General features: G+C 42.9%; 1 protein-coding gene and 1 long non-coding RNA gene across 3 annotated transcripts in view; one reads left to right on the forward strand and one right to left on the reverse strand.

The window, feature by feature from the left end:
* Nucleotides 1–24,810, reverse strand: part of fnip1 (folliculin interacting protein 1) — a 36,036-nt gene that overhangs the window by 7,350 nt on the left and 3,876 nt on the right. Inside the window, exons 2-12 of one of the 2 annotated variants that reach the window (XM_035625883.2) lie at nucleotides 17,067–17,196; nucleotides 13,623–13,760; nucleotides 12,773–12,873; nucleotides 12,422–12,496; nucleotides 12,016–12,107; nucleotides 10,941–11,024; nucleotides 8,684–8,755; nucleotides 7,485–7,620; nucleotides 6,410–6,611; nucleotides 5,971–6,056; nucleotides 1,767–1,913 (exon numbers count right to left, since the gene is read on the reverse strand). In XM_035625883.2, the coding sequence (XP_035481776.2) occupies nucleotides 1,767–1,913; nucleotides 5,971–6,056; nucleotides 6,410–6,611; nucleotides 7,485–7,620; nucleotides 8,684–8,755; nucleotides 10,941–11,024; nucleotides 12,016–12,107; nucleotides 12,422–12,496; nucleotides 12,773–12,873; nucleotides 13,623–13,760; nucleotides 17,067–17,196 (1,263 nt within the window). The remainder of the gene's footprint in view (nucleotides 1–1,766; nucleotides 1,914–5,970; nucleotides 6,057–6,409; nucleotides 6,612–7,484; nucleotides 7,621–8,683; nucleotides 8,756–10,940; nucleotides 11,025–12,015; nucleotides 12,108–12,421; nucleotides 12,497–12,772; nucleotides 12,874–13,622; nucleotides 13,761–17,066; nucleotides 17,197–24,810) is intronic. The other variant, XM_035625884.2, reaches the window with a different exon arrangement.
* On the forward strand, nucleotides 3,249–6,479 carry LOC118300949. Its single transcript, XR_004790186.2, has 3 exons — nucleotides 3,249–3,378; nucleotides 3,625–3,715; nucleotides 5,943–6,479. It is a non-coding gene; the product is annotated as an uncharacterized LOC118300949 (long non-coding RNA).

Raw genomic sequence — 24,810 nt, forward strand, 5'->3', positions numbered from 1 at the left:
ATGCGGAAAACTGCTGAATTGGACACTTCATACACACGGCCATTGTTTGCAACACACACAAATACAAAGACTTGTGCAGATGCACAGCTAAAGGACAAGCATGTACACACACACACACACACACACACACACACACACACACACACACACACACACACACACACACACACACACACACACACACACACACACACACACACACACACACACACACACACACACACACACACACACACACACACACACACACATATTGTGTTAGCATGACTCACTTCTCGTTCCTGACCACAAGTGTCTACATCCTTTCCTGTCTCATGACTCAACACTATCATGGCAGTCAAGTTCAAAGGCTCAGTTGTGACTGCAGCCGTCATCAGAACCATCGGTCATGTGAATACACACGGGATGCCTCGGAAAAGAGACGCGATGAAACACCAGTGGCAGCCAGACAGAGCCGATGATAAATTAAAGAGCCACCAGCACGTAGACGCATGTTTGCATGTTAGTCATCGTGGCCAGTGTTGGATGAAACTGTGACTTCAGCTCAGAGGTGATGCTGATGGAAAAACACAACTGGTTGCCTGGGAGACGCAGTTTTTATAGATGGTAATAGCCACTCTTACTAACTATGGCCGCCTATTTTAAATACAGTTTTTTTTTCCATTTTCCAAAACAACAAATCAATTTAAGTAATTTATGAAGAGAAATTGCAAAATATTCTCTGGGTGCAACATTATAGAAGTTTATATTGTCCTGCATTACACTGGGTGACCATTAAAAAAAGACAGTGAACTGTTCTGGACCATCTTTCATAAATAAGGGTTAAATGGATGGATGAAAGATGGATGAATGAATAAATAAAATAAGTAAATAAAATATGTTTTAACCATTGATTAAATAACAGTAAAGTAAATATATTTTTGTTGAGACAAAAAGCTGGAAGCAAATTGAAGAGTAGACTAAATGAGTAATCTGTTGATTAAAAAAAATGTATAATTGTATAATGAAGACTTGTTAGTTGTGACCACCGTATTCTAAAAATTAAAATTCTTCAAAAATTGGGAATTACTGCTTCCCTTCTTCAAGATCAACTTGATGTAACAACTCAGCTCAGTGTACTGAATGCTACTTAAATCAACTGTACTCGATATGGGTGTACAACTGTAAATACAATTCATGTATTTACAGCAGTGGTTTTGAAATGGCTTTGTAACAGCAACAATAAGGGAGTAGAGACTGGCAGGGACCTTCTCATTCACTGCTCCCTCTGTAGGCAGACAAATACATGCAAAGAGGGCGAAACACTGTGTGTGTGTGTGTGTGTGTGTGTGTGTGTGTGTGTGTGTGTGTGTGTGTGTGTGTGTGTGTGTGTGTGTGTGTGTGTGTGTGTGTGTGTGTGTGTGTGTGTGTGTGTGTGTGTGTGTGTGTTTAAATGTATGAAAGGGAGAGAGACAGTCCGTAGAGTAAGTGTATGTGGGAGAGAGAAAATGAATAGTGTACAACAAAAGATGTGGAAAGACTAAGCATGTGTAGCATTTCTTTACATCTGAGTGTTCATGCCTTGAGTTTGATATTGATTTCCACTATTGGTGGCTTTGTAGTGTCCATATATGTCTCAAACTAGCATGTGATATGATAGGCATGTTTAGAGAAATGCATTTTCACATAGTTCCCTTGATCCCTGTCTAAGATACAACCTCTGAAACACATTTAGACATTCAGTGACAGATGACAGACCAGGTGTGGGAACAAAGTAGACACTCAACTGGTTCTTGGAGGCCTGCTCCATCAGCAGGGAGAGCTCCCTCATGAACTGACCGCAGAGCTGGTTCTTCTCCGACGCCCCGGACATCATAGTCAACCAGACGGGCTCAGCCACCCTGGGCATGGTGTAGAGGTCGCAGATGGTCATCCTGGAGGTGAGGTACGGCGAGCAAGGGGGGGATGAAAGAAGGGGAGGGCATGTAGAGAGTGCATGAAAGGGAAGGAGGGGAAAAAGAGAGAAAAAACAGACAAGAGATGGGACAGACACGTTATTGTCTCTCGGGGTAAACAAAAGAGATCTCAGTTCACAGAGCTTTGCAGTCTGCACTGAGGCTATGGGAGACCCTGTGTGTGTGTGCGCGTGCATGTGCACACACTCACACACAAAATCTTGTCTCTCGCTCTGTACCGCGTGTGTGTGACTATCTGTATGTGGCTCGGCCCGGGCATTTGTCCATTGAGAAGGAGTGGATTTTCCATGGAACGTGGGGCGTGTTGGTGAGCATGTCTCGGCCGGGGGCCAAGCCTTGACACAGGGGCAGAGGGGAATCTCTGCAGCTTGAGGAATGTCGAGAATCAGGCGTTTTGTTTTTTTTGTCAGAGCTGTAATGTGGACGGCAGCTGCTGAATTGTGGGTAAAGAAAGGCAAAGCTCCTCCGTTTTTTAGTTTATTGCAGGGCGAGGCGTTTTATCTGCTCACTTTCATTCATTGGAAACACATAAACTGAATCCATATCACAAGTGTAATCTTCTGCAAATATCACATACAACAGCACAGCCCGTCTCACGTAGCAGTGAAGTGACCAGCTGCTATCATCCCAGGCGATCTGTCACGACACTGAGGATGCAACTGATAAGAAATAAAAAACTTTTAAAAAGTTAATTATGGTAAATTCTGCAACTTACAAATGCTTTGACCTATAAAGAACAAAGTAGTATTTTTTTGTATGACTTCATTGGACGCAAAAAGAAGCTATCGACTTGGTATGAAAGAAAAACGAATGAGTCCCAACTATATTTTTATGAAGTTGTTGCAAGCCAATCTGTTTAGTGTTGTTACCCTAAAGCTGTTCTCTAAAAAAGGAATAATGTGCTTTATAACGTAGACTCAATCTTGAGTCTAGTTAAATGTTTGATTTCGAATAATGGCCTGAGGCAAACTGAACCGTCTTGACTGATTGAAAGACAACAACTGATCAAGATAAGAATCAACTGATCACTGATGAGTTATCAATAATCACACTCAAACAAGGGTCCAGCAGAAGAATGGAGTTAATGTCACTTGTAACTCAACACATACAAACATAGCGCTTTATTCATCCATGTGCTATAAACGAGTTGACTTCTCCATGGCCTTTCAAGCCCCACTTGACCCCGACTCTGTCTGGTGTGGACTCTTGACAGCCCCCATGTGGGCAGACGTCTGAGCCCGAGCCAGAGCTAAATGAGTGGGAGATCTGGTCTCGGCCTCTTTGCGGCAGCTGTTTAGGTGAACTTTAAAAAGCCGCTCCTGTGATGTCACTGACTTCGCCACGGAGGACACCAGTTTGAACATTTCTGACCTCTTCTGTGGCTCGTGGCTTCGCAGTTTGCTGCCAGTCAATAGTTTACATGGTGAGTAAGTTATTGCAGCACAGTTATGGTCACTGAAATATTCTATTCTATTCTATATTATTTCAAAGAATTCTCAATTTGTTGCATGAGTTTATGTATTAACAAACAACAGCGATCTTTGAGTCAATAAATGTATTAGTCTTTCTCCATTACCAGTCATAGTCAAATGTTTAGTAGAAATTGATCAATATATAGGATCTTAAACGTCTTTAAATACAATGTTGCGCATGAATAATTCATTCACAGCTCTGGAGCAGCTACCAGGCGGCTGCAGACTGCCACCATTTCTATGGCTGCCATTTGGTGCATATGTTTATCCAGGGATCTTCAGAAAAGAGTAAGTGCACATTTTAATGTATGGGATTTCGAGAACCCTGGTGTGGTGCAGTGCTCGGCTTAACCCCAGTATAGGCTGGTGTGACTTTTATGTATGCAAGCCTCTTCTACGTGTGCAGCTTATCTTTGGCAGCATGCATGGGTGTGTGTGTGTGTGTGTGTGTGTGTGTGCCCTCCAATTACGTCAAAGCGGTAAGCGAAAGGCATTTCTTCCAGTGTTCGTCTGAGATGTTCCATAAATTCAATACCCCTTAAAGGCAAAAGGTGGCTACACTTAAATTTAGCTGCCGTACTGAAGGTGAGACTTTTATTTTGTTTGTCCCGTGCAGCAGCATTTTTCCTGCTGGTAATCATATATTATTTACTATTCTGGTGCTTGTGGCCGCTGCCCAAGGTAGATAGGGTTGCCACTCAGGAGGCTTGGGTTGCTTGTGGCCGGCTGCCAACAGGCATATGACTGCGTGGCAAGTGAAAGTGGTGGTCGAGACAGGCACGTATGCGCACACGCACTCACGCACGCACGCACGCACGCACGCATGTTAAATAGGTTTGTGTGTTTTGAGTGTGTGGCGAGTACCAAACAGTCCAACAGCTCTCACATGTGCACACACACACACCCTATTCTGCAACCTAACGTTCATGATTTAACTTCCCATGTCATCACACAGGAAGATTAAGGAACTTAAATATACAAGGTAGTTGTGTGAAGAGTAGTAGTTTCTTAAACGCTGGTCAAGAAACTTCCCCCAGAGATGACCAAAGCCCTCACAGAAAACACCACAGTGACAATTCAACACAAATGACTTGCTCAAGACAGGTGGGGAACAACATCCTCCTTTCTTTCTTTTACCCAATATATTTCAACTTTTACTTGCCTCAGTATGCATCTTACTATTCATTTTTCATATCCAATTACTTCGGTACTTGCTAATATTTTCTTACTCACTTACCTCATACATAAAAAATGAACACATTTAGTAATTATTCATTGTTACAACACCACAGCGCACTGCATCAGTAATCCCCTCGTCTGTTACCTTCACATCCCATAGATTCATCTTGTGACAGACAGTCAATTCTGTTGACATGTCCTGCCGCCTCTTCTAAAAGTCCTCTCTTTTTCCTCTTTATGATTTCAGACCAGAACCATTAGTGTTTTTTTGGGGATATACGTTCATGACAGTTATGCCTCAACCTAAAGTGCTGTTGCCATAGTGAACAAGAGAAATTTCAAGTCAAAATTTTTTTCTTTTGTAAACCAAAAATGATAGATGAGACGCTTCTTTTGTCTGCAGCACCCAGTAGCAGGTCAAACTCAGATGTTACCAGCAAAAAAGAACATAATTTGTCTTCCTGCTTGATGGATTCTGGCAGTACACTTGGAATGAAAGGCATGTGTGAAATACTTCTCGGGTCATTAAAGCTAACTCAAATGTTAGTGCCATTACACGAGTAACACAGGATAAGTATGAGCACCTGCTGACCTACTTTAAATAACATTAAGATTTGGCTTAAAAGAACAGGCCCTGGATAAAAAATGATGTTTAGATATGGGTGAATTTTAGTTCAACTGCTGAAAGAAAGACACTAGCTGTGTCTTTCCTCTGTAGTGTGTGATAAGCTACGTGCAGCAGCTCCCCGTCTCATCGACAGAGACACATGATACAGGTCCTTTACCTGCCCTGTTTCTTTCCAGCACCTTATCTTGCCTACATTCCCTTGCAATCAAGAAACTAAATCCTGTCAACCGCACAGTTCACCACTGTCTAATGATGTGCGAGCACTGACAGACGCGTGAGAGCATGCTCCCTGTGTCAGATTACATAGTGCAGGGATATACCAGATATGTCTTCCAAGTGTTGCGTCCCTTTCCCGGACACAGATGTTAAATGTCACATTTTTCCAAAGTCTCACTATGATGTGGAGACATTGCTATGTGTGCAGGGAGAGAGTTTGGCACCAGCAAACAGGGACAGGATGAAATCTAGAGGTTTGTTTAGGTGAACCGCCAGTGAGATTTTGTTGGTAAACACGCGGTGATTATGCAGCCTTCAATAAACTGAGAGTGACTTTGTTTTTTTGGCCCATTTAAAAACAGTGTTCTAATTCATGCGTTATATGTGCAGGATAATCTGTTAAAATGTAATAATGTGATGTGCAATATATCAAGTGTAAACCATGTTGTAGAGTAAAAAAAATAAATAATGCAAGATCATTGTATGTTTCAGAGAGTGCCAATGTGAGTTGTTGCCCAACCTGAACTCGTTGAGTCCGTCCACCATTCGGCTGTAGGCCAAGGCCCTCTGGCTGGCATCAGCTGACCGCCGACTCATCTTCATGGCCTTGAGAGTGACATAGCACAGACACACACGCTTTGAGATATTTGGCACAGAAGCAGACAAACAAAGTTACAGGACAGTTGGAGTAAGGAATTTGCAGGGTGAGTCGTCCAGACGGTGCCAACAACAGGCACCAGTAAACAGAACCACAGATATACATGGTATGACCATTGACCGGTCGATCTGACAGCAACTCTGCTCATTACAAAGGGTGCAAAGTCTGCATTTGGGTTCTATTAATATCCCACTGCTAAACAGGTTCCTTTGACAGGTTTATCCCCACAAACTTGAGACACAGCTCTTGCCAAGTACAACATGTAGTTGGTCTGAAATCGCAGTCACCCACACCCACTCACCTGTTCAATGGCGCTCTTGAGTTTGTTCATGTGGCTTTCAAAGAGAGGGAAGTGGGAGAAAAAGAAATCTTGGAAGCGGTTGTTCTCCTCGGGAATGGTTGACAGCGTGAAGATGACCCCGATCGCGATCTTCTTCTTCCGAGCCACGCCGAGGCTCGGCCCCCCGCTTTCGTCGGACATATTGAAGCTCTCCTCCACTGACCTGATCAGGACACAGGGTGCACCGGGGGTTACGAGCAGAGACAGAGCTGATACAATTGCTGACCCTCTCATTCTGACCCTCTCATCTAAATTACAACCAGTAAATAGTCATAAAATAAACATCCAGACAACACATTTTTACCAGTTTCAAATAGTCGAGAAGAAAAACACTTGGGCACATATGTGAAGCACAAAAAACATCTTAATCCTGTATTTTTTTTTTTTAACTGCGTCAGCTGGTAAACAAGATGCTTTGGTGCTGAACTGAAGCGCCTGGAAGATTAGAGCACTCAGAGGCTGACAGCTGCATTTATAGTGACAGGCCAACACAACATCCTGTCCAAAGCACTGTGTGTGCGTTGTGTACGGCCATAAGCACATAACAGCAGGTCGCGTTATTTTCCCAGCTGCCTGCTAAATTCTGAGGGAGACCTAAGTGTAAGAGAACAAACTAAAAAAGCCCAATGGAGGAGATGAATGTTTGGGTGTAGTCTCTGAGAAGGTTTAAAGCACACCTCCTATGATCTTTCAAATTATTAATGATTTTCTGATTTCTGTGAGGTGTCAATTTAAAGTATTGTTATTAAATGTCTTGGTGCCTGACAGACAAAATAAGACTGAGAAAAAAAATATATATATATAAGTTTGGGCAAACTGTGACATTTTCACTACTTCCTAATGTTTTATGGGCTACCCAATTGCTCATTTAATAAAGAAAACTAGTGTGTTTGTGCATGTCTTTCTCTTGCACATTTGTGCATGTTTTATTTCTGGTGTTTCTTTCTATTTGTGTGCGGATTCACCTGCGTAAAATGTTGTGGGAGTTTTTTTCTTTGCACAATCGTGCGCGTTCATATGATTGTATTTGTCTCACCATCGGGGGAAAACACCATTCTCCAGGCTGGTGGTTTGGCTGCGGAGCCATCGGCGCTGGTAGCTGGACGCACAGCTGCTGGTCAGGGAGGAGCCAGGGGACGGGAAGGGAGTGATCAACAGGCTGCTCAGAGAAGCTGAAGGGATGGAGAGAAAGACAGAGAGAGCAGGGAACAGATAGGGGAAATGGTGAGAGAGAGAAGAGAAAGTACAAGAGTAAATAAGACAACAAATGTGTAGGGTTATTAATCCTGAATAACACACGCACGCACGTACACAAATCAGGGTTGTTTACAGTAGCAGGCCCTGGTCAATAGTCACATGAACACTTTGGACAGTGTATGGTTGTGTTTGTGTGTGTGCAAGTGTGTGAAGAGATGAAGACAGATAACTTTGTGGTGTGTAAAAAAAGAAAAAACTGCTAGTGAGTTGGAGACGTAGCGAGGGGACTGTAGTAAAAAACTGAGGGTTGGAGGCAAGAAGTAATGTTGTGTTACAGATGGACGTGTACGTGTGTGTGCGTGTCAGAGATAGATTAAAAGCCTTCCAGCCTAACCGCAATGGGCAGGAGGAGAGAGAGGAGATGAGAGGACGAGGCTCGAATTAGAAGCTCATTTAAAAAGAATACGTTTTTTCAAAGCTGCTATATTTAACCATCTGCATGTGACCTGGGATTGAGCAAAGAGTGCAATTCCCCTCGTACCAGTCATGCCAGTGGGCTATGGCTGTGTTTGTGGGGGGGGGGGGGGGGGGGGGGGGGGGGTTCACTTTCCATTGCACAAAATATTCCGGACACTACACTTTACCTAACCTTTCTCCCCCTTTTTCTATACATATCCCATCAGCCATGAGTGGCTGTGAACCCGTGGGTCGTCTTTAATGAATGGAAAACTGTGTGCATGTGTATCTGTGTCCCCATACCCCAGTAGTGAAGTCACAGCTTAAGCACGACCAGTTAAAGTAACCAGTGCTTGTGTAGCTGTTCACAAACTCGACCTTGAACTGTGAAGTTAAAGCACAAATGTTCTGAAGTGCAATAGTTCAAAAGTTTCCTGGCTCACACTTGATCTTCTCTGTTCCTTGACCTCTTCAGTGTTGACAAGAATAAATGTAAACCCCATTCAAAGCTCAACCAGAGGAGTGAAAGCTGTGTTGAGTGCAGGTCAATCCAGGCTTTGGCTCCTAGTCTTATTAACCTACCTGACCTGGCGATGCCGCTGTCCCGCTCATCGTAGAGCCCTCGGCTGGGCATGTCCATGGGGTGGCTGTGGCCTGAAGGAAGGAAGGAGGAAGATGGAGAGAAAACATTGGAGGGTCAGGTTGAAGGTTGACGGAGGGCAACTGGCATGCTGATGATGCTTTCATCAACGCCACAAGCACAAATGAAAACAGAGGCTAATGCTTCCGGATGCTTTGCATCCTCAGCGTCCCTGTCTCGCTGAGCTACAGCAAGAAAATATTATTTTGTCCCCAAAAAGTTAAGTCTGTGAATTTGATCCAGGGAGAAAACTGCACAGGTTTTCTTGCTACTGCTTGGCCACTGACTACATAGTTGTCCACAAAGTAGAGATAAGGCTGAATATGAAAAAAATTGGGTTGGAATTTGCCGTTCACATATGAAGACTGAAGCAGGAGATTGTCTGGGGCAGATGCTTTCACAACAGCGGGAAAGTTTCCGAAACACGGACTCACTCTTGACTTTTTCCAGACATTTTATTAGTGGGCTGGCAGGAAAAGTTCCGGAAAATGTCCACAATAACATTTGTTGACTTTTTTGCGTTCTAAAGTTCTGGAAAACGTCCGGACTTCAGTGGATGTCGGAATACAGATGTTGATTCTCGTGCTGTTAGTGTGCCCTTTGTTTTGCAAGACCAAAAACAATAAGTGTCACAAGAAAGAAAAACTGGTGTAATCGGCTGTTGGCTATCTATAACTTTCTACAAGGATCACCACAGTGTGGGTGTCAGCGGACCTGTTTGTTTGTTTCTAAAATGTCCTACTGTGGTAAAATTGGAAACATATCAAGTGCAGTTGAGAGGACAGTTCTGGTCGAGATGATTAATGAGCGAGTCAACGTGACTTTTTGGCAAAGTAGTGTTTGTGTGTGAATGTGCGCTGCTGTGGCACACTGTGCTTTGTGCCCATACCAACATTGCATAACTGACAGAACTACATGCCGTGCCCGCCCAAGGGCGCCACCAAAAAAAATTGTGCGTGGGCCGTATGCTGCGGAGAGAGACTCTTTTTTATAAAAGCACCACTTTACGGCGGCAAGGGCAGAGGTTTTACCCACAGTGGCAGAGAGAGAGGAATAACCACTGACTACTCCTAGAAAAGGATCAGCATGGCCACATATACAAAAACATATTATATAATTATAACAATGTGAACTGACTGTGCTATGTTGTTCTACTGTTGCACCCATAGATCCGAGTGTCATTGAAAGTAAAGTAAGTAATAGCTTTAAAGACTGTCTAGTTAATGCACAGAGGGTGGGAAACAGAATCAGTGCTTATTCTTGTTGCTAGGAAACATCAAGCTGATCAAACACACCATTGGGAAAGAATTTCATTCTGTCTTTACAGAGATGATACATGGGCAAGGTTTGAAACAATGTTGTCTGCAGAAGCTATGCAGTGGGTGTTTAATTATCAGTACGCAAACAAATACTGATTGCTGTGAGGAAGAGGTCGCTCTATTTCGCGCCTGTTTCACAGTCTCTGCATAATTCTGCGGGGGTTGTTTAAACGTATTCAATATTAAAAATGCATGTAAAGCCAAGAAAGATTGCCCAAGTATCACAGACTCTGTCAAAGACAACAAGTTAGTTAAAAGTATGAGAGTGAAGAACACTGAGAGAAGGATATACGGAAACTAGGACTACAACTAGAGCTACTGACACCAGTGAGCACCTCCCATGCACAACACCATTTCTGCATGTGTAACACACCTGCAGGCCTGGGTCAGATAACATTGGCAGATAAATTAATGATTTATTTGATAAAACTTTATATCTGATGGGCGAGGTCGTCTCATTTGACACTTCCATTAGCAGAACAAAGAAAGGGAGGGTAAGGGGGGGTTGTGTTTGAAGCCATAAATATTTCCTCTGTGGTTTACTAGGGAATTTGTCTACTTTAGCTTCCCTGCAAATTCTATGCAAATAAAAGACGAAGAGAGCCCGAATTAATTAAATTAAAGGAAGACTTAATTTTGGAGTTCATAACAAACATTATTTCTGCAGCTATTAGCTGACCCAGGTTATTTGCAGACGTGCTGTTGCATTTTTGCATGCTTCCACTACCACTACTAGTGCAAAAATCCCCACACAGTCATGCAGCCGCTGTGAGTCTCGGCCTGTACAGCCACTACTACTACTACCGCAACTACAGCCTACACACACTCGCACACACATGTAACTGGCACACATCAGTCGTGGCCAGTTTTAAGCGCCAACCTGAAAAGAAAGATGCGCTCTTGATGAGGCGCAGAGGGCCCTGTTCAGAGAAGGCCCGGCGAGGGCTGCAGAGCTGAGAAAATCCTGTGCAGCACAAACAAAAACATAGAAAAGAGGAAAGGAAGGAAGAGGGGGGGTAAAGACAAAAAACATGACCCATGGTTAGTGAATGAGTAAGGAGGAAAAATGGTAGCCTCCTGTAATCCTGCCGTCTCGTAGTAAACAAAAACTGAGTTACGGGAGCTTTTTAGTCAGGAAATGAAATAATATCCATCATGTGGCAGGTCACTCGGCCAGTCAAACAGACAAACAGGAAGGCTGATATCACTCACAGAAAACACAGGTAAACAGACAAGTTTATGATGATGGACTTTACATCTCTGATGTGTACAGGCAAATTATTATGGTGTTTTCTGTGAGGATGACAGAGAAAAATGCACAAAAAGCACAGAATTTGCCAGCAGTTCTTTATATTTGTCTTTTGTCTTGTTTACTTTACAATCTAAACCAGACGTGTTTCTCAAAACCTGACCACGTGCAACAAGTAGAGCCATAATGAGCTTCCACACGAGTACAGCAGAGATGTACCGCTAACAACTGTTGGGCTAATTTGCTGAGAAAAAAACTTGTTCTTGCAAGGCCAGTTTGAAGGTTTCCGAGCTGTTCCGAATAAGAATGTTCAATGGTAGGAGAGAAAAACAAAATCAGCAGCTTCCTCACAGTTGCACAAAGGAAACTCAACTTTAAAATAAACTGAACAAAATGAGAAATTCAAGTTGCTTAAGCTGTAAATTATTCCTCCATTAGAGATAAAAACCTGACAGTTACTGAGACAATATTAGAAACTGAATCATTCCATTAAATTATTTTAAATAAACAAATGTGTAATACAATTAATATGCCGTCATACAAGCTCTAAAGTCATTCTGACCCTGGAGCTACACTGAGTGTTCGGCTGTGTTAAAAAAAACCACACATTTCATCCACTTTCAATTTACATGTGAGTTAAATGGAAAAAAAAGAGGGTTGTCATCGGTGGCAGAAGGAGGTTTTTGAGATACTGGGTTGCTATTACCTATGTTCCCTAGGAGACTGTTGGGCCCAGTGTTTTGATCGGGCCTTAGGGTGTTGCCGTCCTGTCCAATGAACTCCAGGCTGTCCTGTAACCTGCGCAACAAGTGAAAAAGATTAGCAGGTGCCCACAGCATGATTAGACTGTACAAACACAACGGACATTTGGAAGAAAAAAAGGTTTACTTCAATTACAACATACAATATGTTTGACATTGTAAAGATAAACTAAATACGTAGTGACAGAAAAGTGTTTTAAGGACACAAAAAAACAGGGAGACAATATTCCTCTGAAATAAACACAGGGAACATGGACCATAACTGAGACAGAGGAAAGATGAGATGAGAGTGAGATTAAATCTGAATGGTTATGGAATCGGGAGCGAGAAGTGTGTGCGTGTGTTGCTTACGTGTTGAGGCTGCCGTACACACTGCCCCCAGTCCTGGCAGTGAAGACCTTACTCAGCATCAGCTGAGGTGGTGATCTGATAAGATAATAACACACAGGGACAAAGATCCTCAGCATGTGCGCTCACACCAGGCGCTTGTGCACATTTGTGCGTCTTTCAAATCCAATCTCATTTGTCTCATCAATTCACAACTTCTGTTTCTTTCTGTAATAATAATTCAAGTACTAGACGGCATGTAAAATATCTAAGCCGCTAAAAAAATGTAATAACTCATCATGGTCAATGGGTGTTTTGATTTTCATGTCATTATCAGCTGTGAGAAGAAAAGCCAGCGTCCCCTGTTCTTCTTACCTGATCTGGTGGATTTTTAGTGTGGAGCCTTTGTAGCTCATGGCCACAGAGCCAAACATCATTTCCCCCAACATTACCACATCCGACGAACACCTCGACCCCTGGACAAGGGATTAGAGATGTTATTGTTGAGCGAGAGAGAGAGAGAGAGTTATGAGAGATGATATTGTTGCTCATAAAGAGCAACGAACTCCAGAGTGGACTGACAAACAAGGTTGACTCCTGCTGGACCAGGAAATGTGCACAAGCAATTTACATGCATATACAGTATGTGAGCGTTTGGTGTGTATATCTACACTATATATACTGAATGCCATTAACATCCATCCTGTGTCATCCTATCACACGTGGACAGCTCTAAGCACAGGTGAAAACACATCCGTAACACATTGAGGACCACGTTCGGCACATTCTTTTAGCAGTGTATATGAAGTCGTGTCTGTTCAATAAATTGAGTAAGCTGTGTCTGTCCACAGCATCTGAAATGTTCTATGAGCCCATACGGATGTATCACAGGAGCATTAAGCCTCATGGGTGATTTGATTTGCCTTAAAAAGGTGATGACATAGACCCTGTGAGTATTGTTTTGATTTTCTCTTTTTTTTCTTCAGATTTTTCTGGAAGGCTAGACACAGGAATGGTATTGCTACCTCTCACAGGTTATAAACAAAAACATATCTGGTCTTTGCAAATGGAATCGATATAAGTGTTGATCCGATCACAAGTGGTCACTTGAGACGCATGCGGAGCTGCATTCAAATGCCGGGAGGGAACTGACGTACTTAGAGCGCTCCACTTGTCATCACATAAACCTGAGACGCACGCAAGCGAAACAGAGCCAGCGTATTACCTGGAAGCGGAGACCCTGCTCTTTGGTGTCCTTGGTTTCGGAGGTGCAAGAGGAGGAGCTGTCCAGGGAGCTGCTGCTGCCACCTGTGGGACGGAGCTGGCAGCATTTCCCGAACATCTTCACCTGGCCCTCTGTGCTCTGTGGAGTAAAAATCAAAAAGTACACCATTATACAGTATGGCCGTGGACACGGACTCATTTAACTCCATTTTGATCAAGTACATTCTGCAGCAACTTAAACTTTCCAGTGGCTTTTCCAGTGGCTTTTGGGTATCAACTGCTCATGTTTGCAAATAAATAGGGACTGGACAGCAAAACAAAAGGAATGTGCAACAATCCATGCAAGAAAAATGACACATTTGTACACATTTGCATTATATCGGTAAGAAGGATGCAGACATTTATGTATTTAGCTCACCCCTGTGGGAACAGCCCACAAGGTTGAGAAAATTCTAACTTTCTGTCTAATATCCCCCTCATGCTCTGAGATTTGACCAGTCACAAAATAAGACAAAAAGTCACTGGTAAGTAAACTCAAGTAAACTTTTTAAAATCATTATTAATTTAATTTAATTGGTCAGGGCAAAAACCACAGAAGCCCAATCCAGCAGCACTTGTGTAAACATCAAACTAAACTGTGAGCTCAATCAGCCTGTGTCATGTGCCTTCTTAACTTGGCAGCCTGTTGAAGAGGAGGAATGCATTTGGGACTGTGGGAAGGGAAGGGAAGGGAAGGGAAGGGAAGGGGGAGGGGAGGGAGGGTGTGTGTGTGTGTGTGCGTGTGTGTGTGTGGTGGCTCACTTGAAAACGCTGTTGCTGATCATGTTAAGAGAAAGGAGGCGATAGACGGAGGGAAAAACGAGAGTGTGGCAAAGAAAAGCAGAATGACATGAGGAGACACAGGAAGCGAGGAAGAAAGACCACTGTTGTTGGTTTCATTGCTCTTTTAAAATGCATTTGTAAACAATACGGACATTTACAAGGCAAACCGCTGTCTGCATTTTTGTCATCTCTCTCTCTCATTAATATCATGATCAATTTCATAATACACGCACACAAGCTTGATTGCGTACGTGTGTGTGTGTGTGTATGTGTGTGTGTGTGTGTGCGTGCGTGTGTCTGCTGCAGTGCAGCATGAAGTGTGTACACAGGAGCCAGCAGCATGTGACTGCCAGTCATATGACTCTTTCGGGAACTCGTGAGCGAGCAGCACTGCAATCATTGCCTCCCTCCCTCTACGTCTAATTCCTGCAGCTCTCTTTGCATCACCAGATTTGTCGTCTTTCCTATTTCTCTTTCCCTTTCCAATTTATTCCTTCTGAATATTTTCCCTCCATTTCTTCTGTCTCAGCACTCCCTACGCAATCCTCGTTTCTCGATTGTCTCTTTGACCCTCTGTGCTTTGCTTCGTTTCTGCTTGGTGATCTCTCCAAAAAAAATCCACTGAGTTAACAAAAAAGAAAACGCACTGAACAAAAACAAAAATAAAAAAAAGGGTGCCATCATGTGATAGTGGTCACACAGCAGCTAGCAAAACCCTAACGATGCAGAATGCACCAAAGATATTGACTATCTTGGACTAGACAGCTGAACACACACACACACACACACACACACACACACACACACACACACACACACACACACACACACGCACACAGCATCACTTCCTCTCATTCCTCTAACTGCATTTTTAAGAGCTCACTTTAAACAAATGTCGCTGTGTAACACGCACACGCACACACGCACACGCGCACACACACACACACACACACACACACACACACACACACACACACACACACACACACACACACACACACACACACACACACACACACACACACACACACACACACACACACACACACACACACACACACACACACAACTCTCCTTATTGCAGTTCTATATCTGGCAACACTCCCCTCTGAAAGTAGTGTTTAAGTAAATCCACATGTATGAGCTGAGAAAGCTGCACACACAGATCATCTGATTTCCAATGTCAGCGTCACATACAGTTTTGTCAGCTGGGGCGGGCATGTGTACGGAGGTGGACTGAAAGGCGGGCAGGTACCGAAAAAGAAAGGTAAAGAGTGATTTTTACAAGATTACTGTGATAATGTAGGAAACCATATTAATGTAATGTGAAATAAGGGTTAGAGAATAGCACACAGCAGAGCAGAGGATATTTTGTAAAAGGCAGATGCAGATGAAGAAAGGGAGGAACATTTAGAGAGGATGAGACCACACCAAAACCAGACGAAGACAGATGAGAAAAAGACGAACGGCGAGTGACGCTGCTGTCATGTGAGGATGAAAGAATGCTGCTTACATGTGGGCCGTCAGCTGAGGCTATTATTATTGGAGATAAGCGCACCAGAGCAAACAGCTCAGGGTCAGACAGGAAAACACACACAGTAGCTCTATGAAAATATTAGGCATGTTATTCAAAATTATGATTTTTTTAATTCAAAAATGAGGTGGTGACCATGTGTCATCGTTTTGGTAGAAGTATCAGCCGGCAGGTGCTGCATGGGAGAGGCCATAGTAGTCAAAAGACGTAATTCTCCTGTTTGACGGCTAATGCTGTCCACACCCTGACTGAGACTGTAACACTACCGTAGTAAAACTGTCTATGTCATCACGTGTTCCTGGGTGTGTTGACAATTCACTAATGCTGCCTGGGAGATCCGTTTTCATCTCACTCCAAAAAAAAAAACTGGTTTGACCTACTGTCAGAATTGATTATTGACATCCATTTTTGGCATTCAATGATTGACATCAATAGTTCAATTTGTGAGTAACCCAGTTTTAATTGTTTTAAATGTGCTGACTTTAAATGCAAATTTCAAACATCTGCTCCCTTCTCTAACTCAGCAGCACTCCTTTATAGAAAATAACAAAATTAATGAAATAAAAGTCTAATTCATTAACAAATTATCACAACAACAACAACAACAAACAGGACTTATGCACCGTCATTCCCTGATTCCAACTTTTAACCCCTCTGTCCAACACCGGTAATTACGGCGCTGCGAGGCGTCCTGAAGCAGGATAAGGTGTGTCTTGTGACCTCTGAACAACATGACAGTCACATGACTTCTGTTGGATGTCATGACTCTGTGACAGTCTCTGCATCTGTGCTTGTGTCTGCCTCTCTTCTCTTATCTTTGCTCATCTGTTCTGACTGTCGGCGTTAAAAGGTCAAAGTTTCTGTAGATTACAGACTTTTAAACTTTTCAAATGCTAACTGTGATAGCATTGAGCAATCTTGAAAATGTTATAAATAGAATAGGAAAATGGAAAGACTAGGAAAGGGAATTAAGGAAACATTTTTAAAGTCTCAAAATGTCAAATGGGACCTAAAGCTTTTCTATTTTATTTAATGTGATCTACCAAAAGAAAGATGGGCTTCCAAACATAAAACAGACATGTGACTCACGGTGATGGGAGTTTCCTCCGTGCCCCTCTTTTTGGCGTTGGAGTCGAAGAGGACATTTCTGCCACGCCTCTCGCAGTCCTGGTACACTATGAGCCTGATCTGACTGGACTCCAGCTGGGGAAGCGGCCAGCTAGGGATAGAGAGAGGGGGAGAGAGTGTGATGATTGAGATAGGACAGACAAGGGAGAGGAGAAAATAATACAATTTGCATAAAAAAACACATAAAGCAGCGAGATTAAACTTTGTGCATTATCTAATACATCTTTCACTCTGAGTGTTTCTTTCAGGTATTTTTTGCACATTATAGACAATGATGTCATGATCCAGAAACATAACACTTCCCAAGACATTCTGCTGCAGCATAGCCCTGAAAACAAAGGTGGGGGAACAGCACAATTTTGTCCATTGTTAAAAAATTATTTGTTACATTTATTTAACTGATAACCGTCTACGATCCCAGGGGTCAACGTGCCAAGGTTACAGTCTTGTACAGTCTCTAAAATATAAACTAACTGTCCTAACTCACAAGTATTTAAACCACCATTTCCTTTGTTATGATGCATATTTGAGTCACACCCAAGTTCAAATTATCATCCACTGGATGCATGGTATCTACCTGATGCCCATGTGAGGGTTAGGGTTAGGGAACAACTGGCAGATAACTGGCAATAAGCACCAGGGAAAAGGTAAAGATTATTTGTAATGAGGCTTGTATATCAACTCTTTTGAACCTGTCGTCCCCTCCAGGGCGATGCGGAGCCAACAGATCGTGCCATAGTTGCCATTCATCCACCTCATAATTCAACCAGCGGGAAGCCATAAAGATATGACAAGCTAATACCTGCCTATCACCACAGGTTGACGGTGTACCCACCATAACATGGAGCCACTGCAGACTCTCATCCTGCTGATTTCATCTGTGATAGCCAATAAATTTAGATCAAAGACCTTTTTTTCTGTGCTTACAATATATTTATGTGTAGCTCCTCCCTACTTTACATTCATACAGTTACACGTGACAGTGACCCAGTATAACAGGTCTGCAGCTCTACTAGATAAGCAGAACTTACTGACCATTAATACTTTCCTTTCTTCCTCTTCTGGAGAAAGAGTGACGAGCAACTATTTACAGTCATCCACTGTGTCCATGTGGGTTGTTCTCAATCAAATCACATGATTTATTTAACTAAGTATTCATTAGTTGATTGGAATTGCAATAATTCAAACTTTATTTGTGTCCCTTTGCAGATGAAGAATACATCATTGGAGAACTTTGACAGCAGGTATGAATATTCCCAATTATTCCGAGTAATGACTAATATGTAAGTCATTACAGAATAAAATATAAGATTTATGCCCATATTGTAGATTTGGGACATTAAATGTTAAACTTAATGCTGGGGACTTTCATAGTGGTACATTGTCTCTGACACTGGACAACAGTTAAGTAACAATTAAGCCGTTTTCACTAGGCAGCATCTGCTCCATGCCTGTTGCTAGGTAACCCGTGGTTTCACACGGCTCATATCATTAATGCCGTTCATCTCAAGTAAAATTGTGAATGGTTGCAAATACGCCCCTGCGTCCTGCACGTCACTGCTGGGTACAGTAGCAGGCCTTTACCCCGACAGTCCCCTCTGCCTTTGGAGAAACTTTTCAGTGCCCCGGTTGATTAAGTAGGTGATGACAGGGGACTAATGCAACAGATAGGACGGTCCAGGATTTCTGTCTGATCTGACGGACGGATGGATGGGTCGGACAGATGGACACATGTCGGATCTAAATATACCCTTTTATTGGGGAGCTGGGGGGAGTAAATGGGCTGGTGGAAATGGGTGGGAAAGGAACAGTTAAGTCCACTTCACATTCCAACAAACTAGTAAACAAGACAAACCCTCAGTCAAAGGAAGCCAGGGAACACGTTGTTGGTGAATGCTGTGTGTGTGTGTGCGCGCGCGCGCGTGCGTGCGTGTGCGTGAGAGAGAGAAGGTTTATGTGCACAGTCCCATGTATCTAGGCTACCATTTACAAAAAAAAAGCAGGTGTCAATGTATGAGCAGCATTCTTGGAGGCAAAACGAGGCAGTCTTGCAAGGGAGGCAGAGGAGATCAGGTACCATGGTACAGCCTTTAGTTCATGGTTAGTTCAACATAGTGCGATGATGAGTTGCCTCAACGATTCTGCATGGAAACATCTCCAGGATTCATTTCTTTAGCTCACTTTCCTTCTGTTTTCCAGATACTCTGCCTACCAATATTTACAAAATATTGTATATGGTATTTTTTATATTTTTTGTACATATCTGTTGCTTGCTTTTTTTATATTATGCTCTCCACTTTGCTGCTGTGACATCCAATCACTATTCTCTTTGCCATAAACATAACAGAAAAAGACAGAGCGAGAGAGATGCAAGAAAGAAGGAATAAGCACAGGACACAAAGCAGGAAAAAAATGACAACGCCCGTTAATAAGCAACAGCTATCGCAGAGAGAAAAAATATTTCCAAAAGACAGAAGTAGCGAAAAAACAATGAGCAAAAACAGATGGGCTTCTTCGCAACAGCAGCAGGAGTGAAACAACAGAGAGACAGAACAAGCAGAGTGCAATAGAAGGAAATAAGGATGATGAGGAGGAAGAAGAGAAAAGCAAAGTTAGGCATAGATAACGAGAGTAAAGGTCACAGAAAACCGAAACAAACGGGGAGAAAAAAATCTGACAAATACAGAAGAGCATCTGAAAGGCGAGGCAGAACGAGAGCGAAGGAGGAAGTGTCCCATCAGTGAGCTTGTGACAGTCACAGCATTGACAGAGGAGAGAGGGGAGTCATTCATAAAAGCAGCACATGACTTCTTGACTGTTACATACTTGTACTGCTTTGACCTCAACCGTCTGAACTCAAAACAACTCAAAAAAGGTATCAGTTTCCTTGAACACCTCGACAATCTCGCAGGGAAAAGCCCCAGCAAAAGGTTTGTTTTGGTTACATTCACAAAACGTAAAAAGGTGACAACAAGCGCGGCCTTAACTCTTTAGTCACTATCTTCCATGAACAAATGGCATCTGATCCGAGATTAGGGATATTTTAAAAAATGTTTTTCACCAAAAAGTCCACGCACACACGTACTGTGTATACCAAACATTTTTTGTCCTTATCTTGAAACAAATAGGCATGCTCCACTGCAAATCTATTGATCCACATCACATAACATGGCAACAAGATCAATCTTCCAACTGCAAGAGGTGTCCAACAGGAAGCAGCCACAGGTTGTTAACAATTAAATAAAAAAAAGGAGAGAAAAAAGGAAATCAACAACACTGACATTGTTCTCAAACCTCCTTGGACCAACACTGCCATGCCCAGTTGGATGCATGTAAGCCTGGTACATGATCAGTTCCTACCTGGGCATCATTGCGGGTCTGCCAGTCTTTCCCCAGCCCTCTCTCCCTCCCTCTCTCTCTGTATTCCTCTCTCTCTTCTCTCAGCCAAAGCAGGGTCTAAGAATAGCGGTGAACTAAATTCACACAACAGCATGAGACTGTCAGGTGATCGCAGGAGCACTGTGTGTGCTGGACAGCGCAGAGGCAGCAACAGCAGCAGCAGCAGCAGCAGCAGCAGCAGCAGCGAGCCCTGGACTGCTGACTGCCAGAAAGCACTGTGATGAGAGGGTGACAGTGGGGGATTTGTTTGAGTGTTTTGTTGTTTGTTTGTTTTTTTCTTGTGCCTCTCTCCCTTGTGGCCCCTCTTCCCCTTCTTTCTATCATCAAATAATACAAAAAAAACACATCTAGGTGTGAATATACAATTCATCCTTTTCATCAAGTCCAAGTCTTAAAAGAAAAGGCAGGGAAACAAGGTGAAAGCTTCCCAGACCTTTATTCTTGGTGGTGGTTAGTTTTGTGACTCATTGATGTCTAGAGAAGGTGAGCTCTAAGTTAATGGGAAGAAGTGAAACTTTCAGCATCACAGGATATACCACAAAATGAGCATAGTGATGCCATGTTTGAGTCCCAGCACTTAACATGAATGAGTTTTCATGTAAGGTTGTGACAAAAACCAACACTTCAGCACCAAGCTAATGACAGAACTCTGAGTACTTTTTTTCTTGTTATTAGAGCCAACTGTAGTAATGAATAAATATATTAAAATTTCAACATCTAATTATATCAATAAGTTGAGATCTTTAGCACATACATACATACACTGACATTAAATGTATATTTTTTTCATATTTTACTGGCAAAACAATAAAATATTAACACCATAACTGGATATGTGGTGTACTGGATACTACTGATGGGAGCCACATATCTTTAAAAAATAACTGCAGGAATTAGCTATGAATAAATAATTTAATCTGACAGTCATATAAAGTCTGCAACACGGAGGCAAAAGCATTCAAGGCTGCTCAAGGTTTATAATAATAAAAGGTCACAGCGAAGCAATCGAGTTCCCTTGACCGCAGAGTGAGTGTGACATCAGCCCACTTATTGACCTCAAAGAGATCCCGTTCGCTCCCCAATGCCACTGAACGTCTGTGCGTGTGTGCTTGTGTGCGTTAGAGACTGAGAGACAGTTACATAAATATCCCCTCAGTCCGTGCTGTGTGACGTTCTTCCGGGCTGTGTGTGAAAGAGCTCTCTGTTAGCCGCGGCAACCTGTCCTCCAGCTATGGCATTTCAGCCGCAAAAACAACACCTGACGTTCACGGCTGCCGTTTGACAAATAGTTTAGCTTTTAAGTTACTAGGAAAGCTGAGGATTTCTGACTAACAAGCTAGGTTATCTGACATTGGGACATTTGACTTGTAAATTCTTGAAACGCCTTCAGGTAGTAAGGGGGAACACAGGTTTACTAAGCTCTGTTGCTACAATAACAAACTAGCAGCAGGCCTAAATTAAGCTCCGACAAAATCCAACGGCGAAAGACATCACCATCGTTGTTTCACTGGATCGGGGCCAAAAAATAAAATTGGATGCTGGTGATGACTGTCAACCCCAACAGGTTTAATAATTAATGTATGAGTTGTGATGCTAATTGTAAGCTGCGGCTCATTCTGTGCTATGATTATAGACTGTATATAAAAATGGACGTAGTCACCGGCTCTGTCCAAAAAATTAAGCCAATGCGGAAGTTGCCTGAAGCCTGTATTCTCTGGATTGACCAGCAGAGGGCGACTCCATAGATTTATAACATCCGTAAACAATTTCCTGAGGAGTTTATGGCCTCAACCGCTAGTTGCAAGTCTTCTCCAATACAGCATGATGGCATCACGGTGGGTTACCACTTGGCTGCAATGTTTCTTTCCCATGATTCAGTGTACTAGAGCTATTACTAAATATGTATCACTGGCGTGACACAGAATCCCAGTAGTCACATCTAATCTTTTGGATATCTCTCACCTTATACGGGCACTTACTGCACGTACGTTCTCAGAGAATGTATGCGCTGATTTTTGTCTAGAAATAGGCACAACATTTGAAACCTTCCATATAAAGACTGGGGTAAATGTGTAAGGCTATATGGGCTGAAAATTATTACCTAATGGCGGGACCACTCCTTTGATACTGGAGAGGTATGTCTCGTCACATCGACACAAGCGCTGCACCTTGAACGAACAATTGTTTAGCTATGGCTAAGTTCTAGTAAACAGCAACTCCCTCAAGAAGCTGGCCCGCACGGCCTGAGAAGCACCTGACTACCTGCATAACTGCTAGTTTCGATGCTGGTCATGTCGCATTAAGGACTTCTGCATTCCAGTAGTCACATGACGACGCTGGCTGGGGGAGGATGCCGGACTGCTCAGACGTTACTGCACTCACCGCTACAAGACATTTCCACTGGTTGGCTGAGTGGACTCACTTTTAGAGTCAGAAAGATTCAAAAGTCATGGTGATTGTAGGCGACAGATAAAAACAAATGTTAGTATGTGTAATAGAGTTGTTGTTGTTTTTACATTGTAAAGAGCCCCATTGTGTGTTTTGCTGTTGCGACCTCTATATGTTTGTCTTTGCACTGTGTTTGTGTGTGTGTCATCTAATCACCATGTGTGTACACTGTGTGTCTATCCCCGTGCTGCGCAGACAGGGAGTGATAAGAGTAATGAGCGTATGACTATGTCTCACAACAGATCACATGAGCGAGTCATCAAGCTACACAGGCGTGGTGGAAGCTATGTAGAAAGCTGCACGTAGGGGTCAATTTTAGCTTTCAGGGTGAAAAGCAGATTTATCTCAATGTAATTATTGCAACAAGTGTTGCTCCATTTAGCAATCAGAGGGATGAGAAGTGTCATATGACATCCATGATTAATTGCCCAGCCTTACCACAACGTGATTATACCGCCAGTCAGTGCCATCAAACCACCCCCACTCCCCGCCCTGTCATTTCTCCCTCGCTCATTCAGAGACTGAAAGTGGGCTAATTAGGTGATGTGACAGTTTGAACTCCTTGGTTTGACATTTCCAGTTTTAAAATTTGTCATAATTCGATGTTAAATTAATAAACCTAGAAAAGCTTGCTATCCTGAAGTAATGTGTAATGTGGGCAGCCCTTGAACAAAGTGAAGAGGACGCCGAGGCCTAACTAGATGATTTTGGATGCGTGTGTATGGCTTTTGCATAAAACTATATCTTTACCATGACCCTGCAGTTCTGAGAAGCCTGAGTGTGGCCACTTAAAATAGTCCTGATAGGAACCTGATGACAGCCGCTGTCTTAACGGAGCACTGACAGGCTTGAAGCACACGCACGCACACACGCACGCACGCACGCACACACACACACACACACACACACACATAGCCTGGCAATGCAATGAATCTCTGATGAAATGTGATGAAAAGTGAAAATAATTTAAATATGCACATAAATATTTGTATCTTATTGTATTTTAAATAACAAAAGTGCAGAGTGTGAGGCAAGCAGACATACACACCTCTCCCTGCTTATCCCAATGGTAGGTTTATTCCAGTGACTGAGAATGCAGCCATGTGATCAAGCCACAAACATGACAGCCCAAGATTGATGAAAGCCTCACATGACACGCTGAGTTATGGAAGCACGGCGTACGTCGATCAGAAACCGGAGACACCACTTCTTCTGCAAACTACCGAGGAAAGAAGCCTCACTATAAATAAATCCATCTGATGGTGTTAGATGTTGTTCTGCAATATCTGTACGTACAATGTCAGGCATTTTCTGGGAAGAGTCTACATTCACACACGGTTTTAGTTTTATTGTGGGGACCTAAATGCCATGAGCTGGCTCAAGTTTTTAATTTCATGGTTTCTCATTAATAAATGGTTTCTCATTAATAATGACAGTGGTCTTGTTCAAATAAATTATACATTAAATGAAAATGGTCAAATATTCTGCACAACATAATCAGTATCACTTTGATTATATAAAACTCTGATTTGATTGTGAGGTCTGCCCACACCCATCCTATCGTGTCACTCTCACACACACACACACAGAGACAGAGACAGAGAGACAGAGACAGAGAGAGAGAGAGAGAGAGAGAGAGAGAGCACAGCTCCATCGAGCTACGTGGCCCAGGTCAAGAGGGAAGCTTCATCAGCAGGCAGCAGTGGCAGGGGGAAGTCAATACAAGCAGTCTGAGTGTGGGTGAGGAGGACGAAGCTATTGGCTGAGGATCAGTCCTCTGACTGGCTGCAGGATGAGTGGGGGGCTCTCGGTGTAATGTACAGTATGCTGCCCCTGGTCAGGTGCCGCCGCCAGGGAA

This window comes from Scophthalmus maximus, chromosome 2 (assembly GCF_022379125.1).
Source record: "Scophthalmus maximus strain ysfricsl-2021 chromosome 2, ASM2237912v1, whole genome shotgun sequence".
NCBI classification, from domain to species: Eukaryota; Metazoa; Chordata; class Actinopteri; order Pleuronectiformes; family Scophthalmidae; genus Scophthalmus; species Scophthalmus maximus.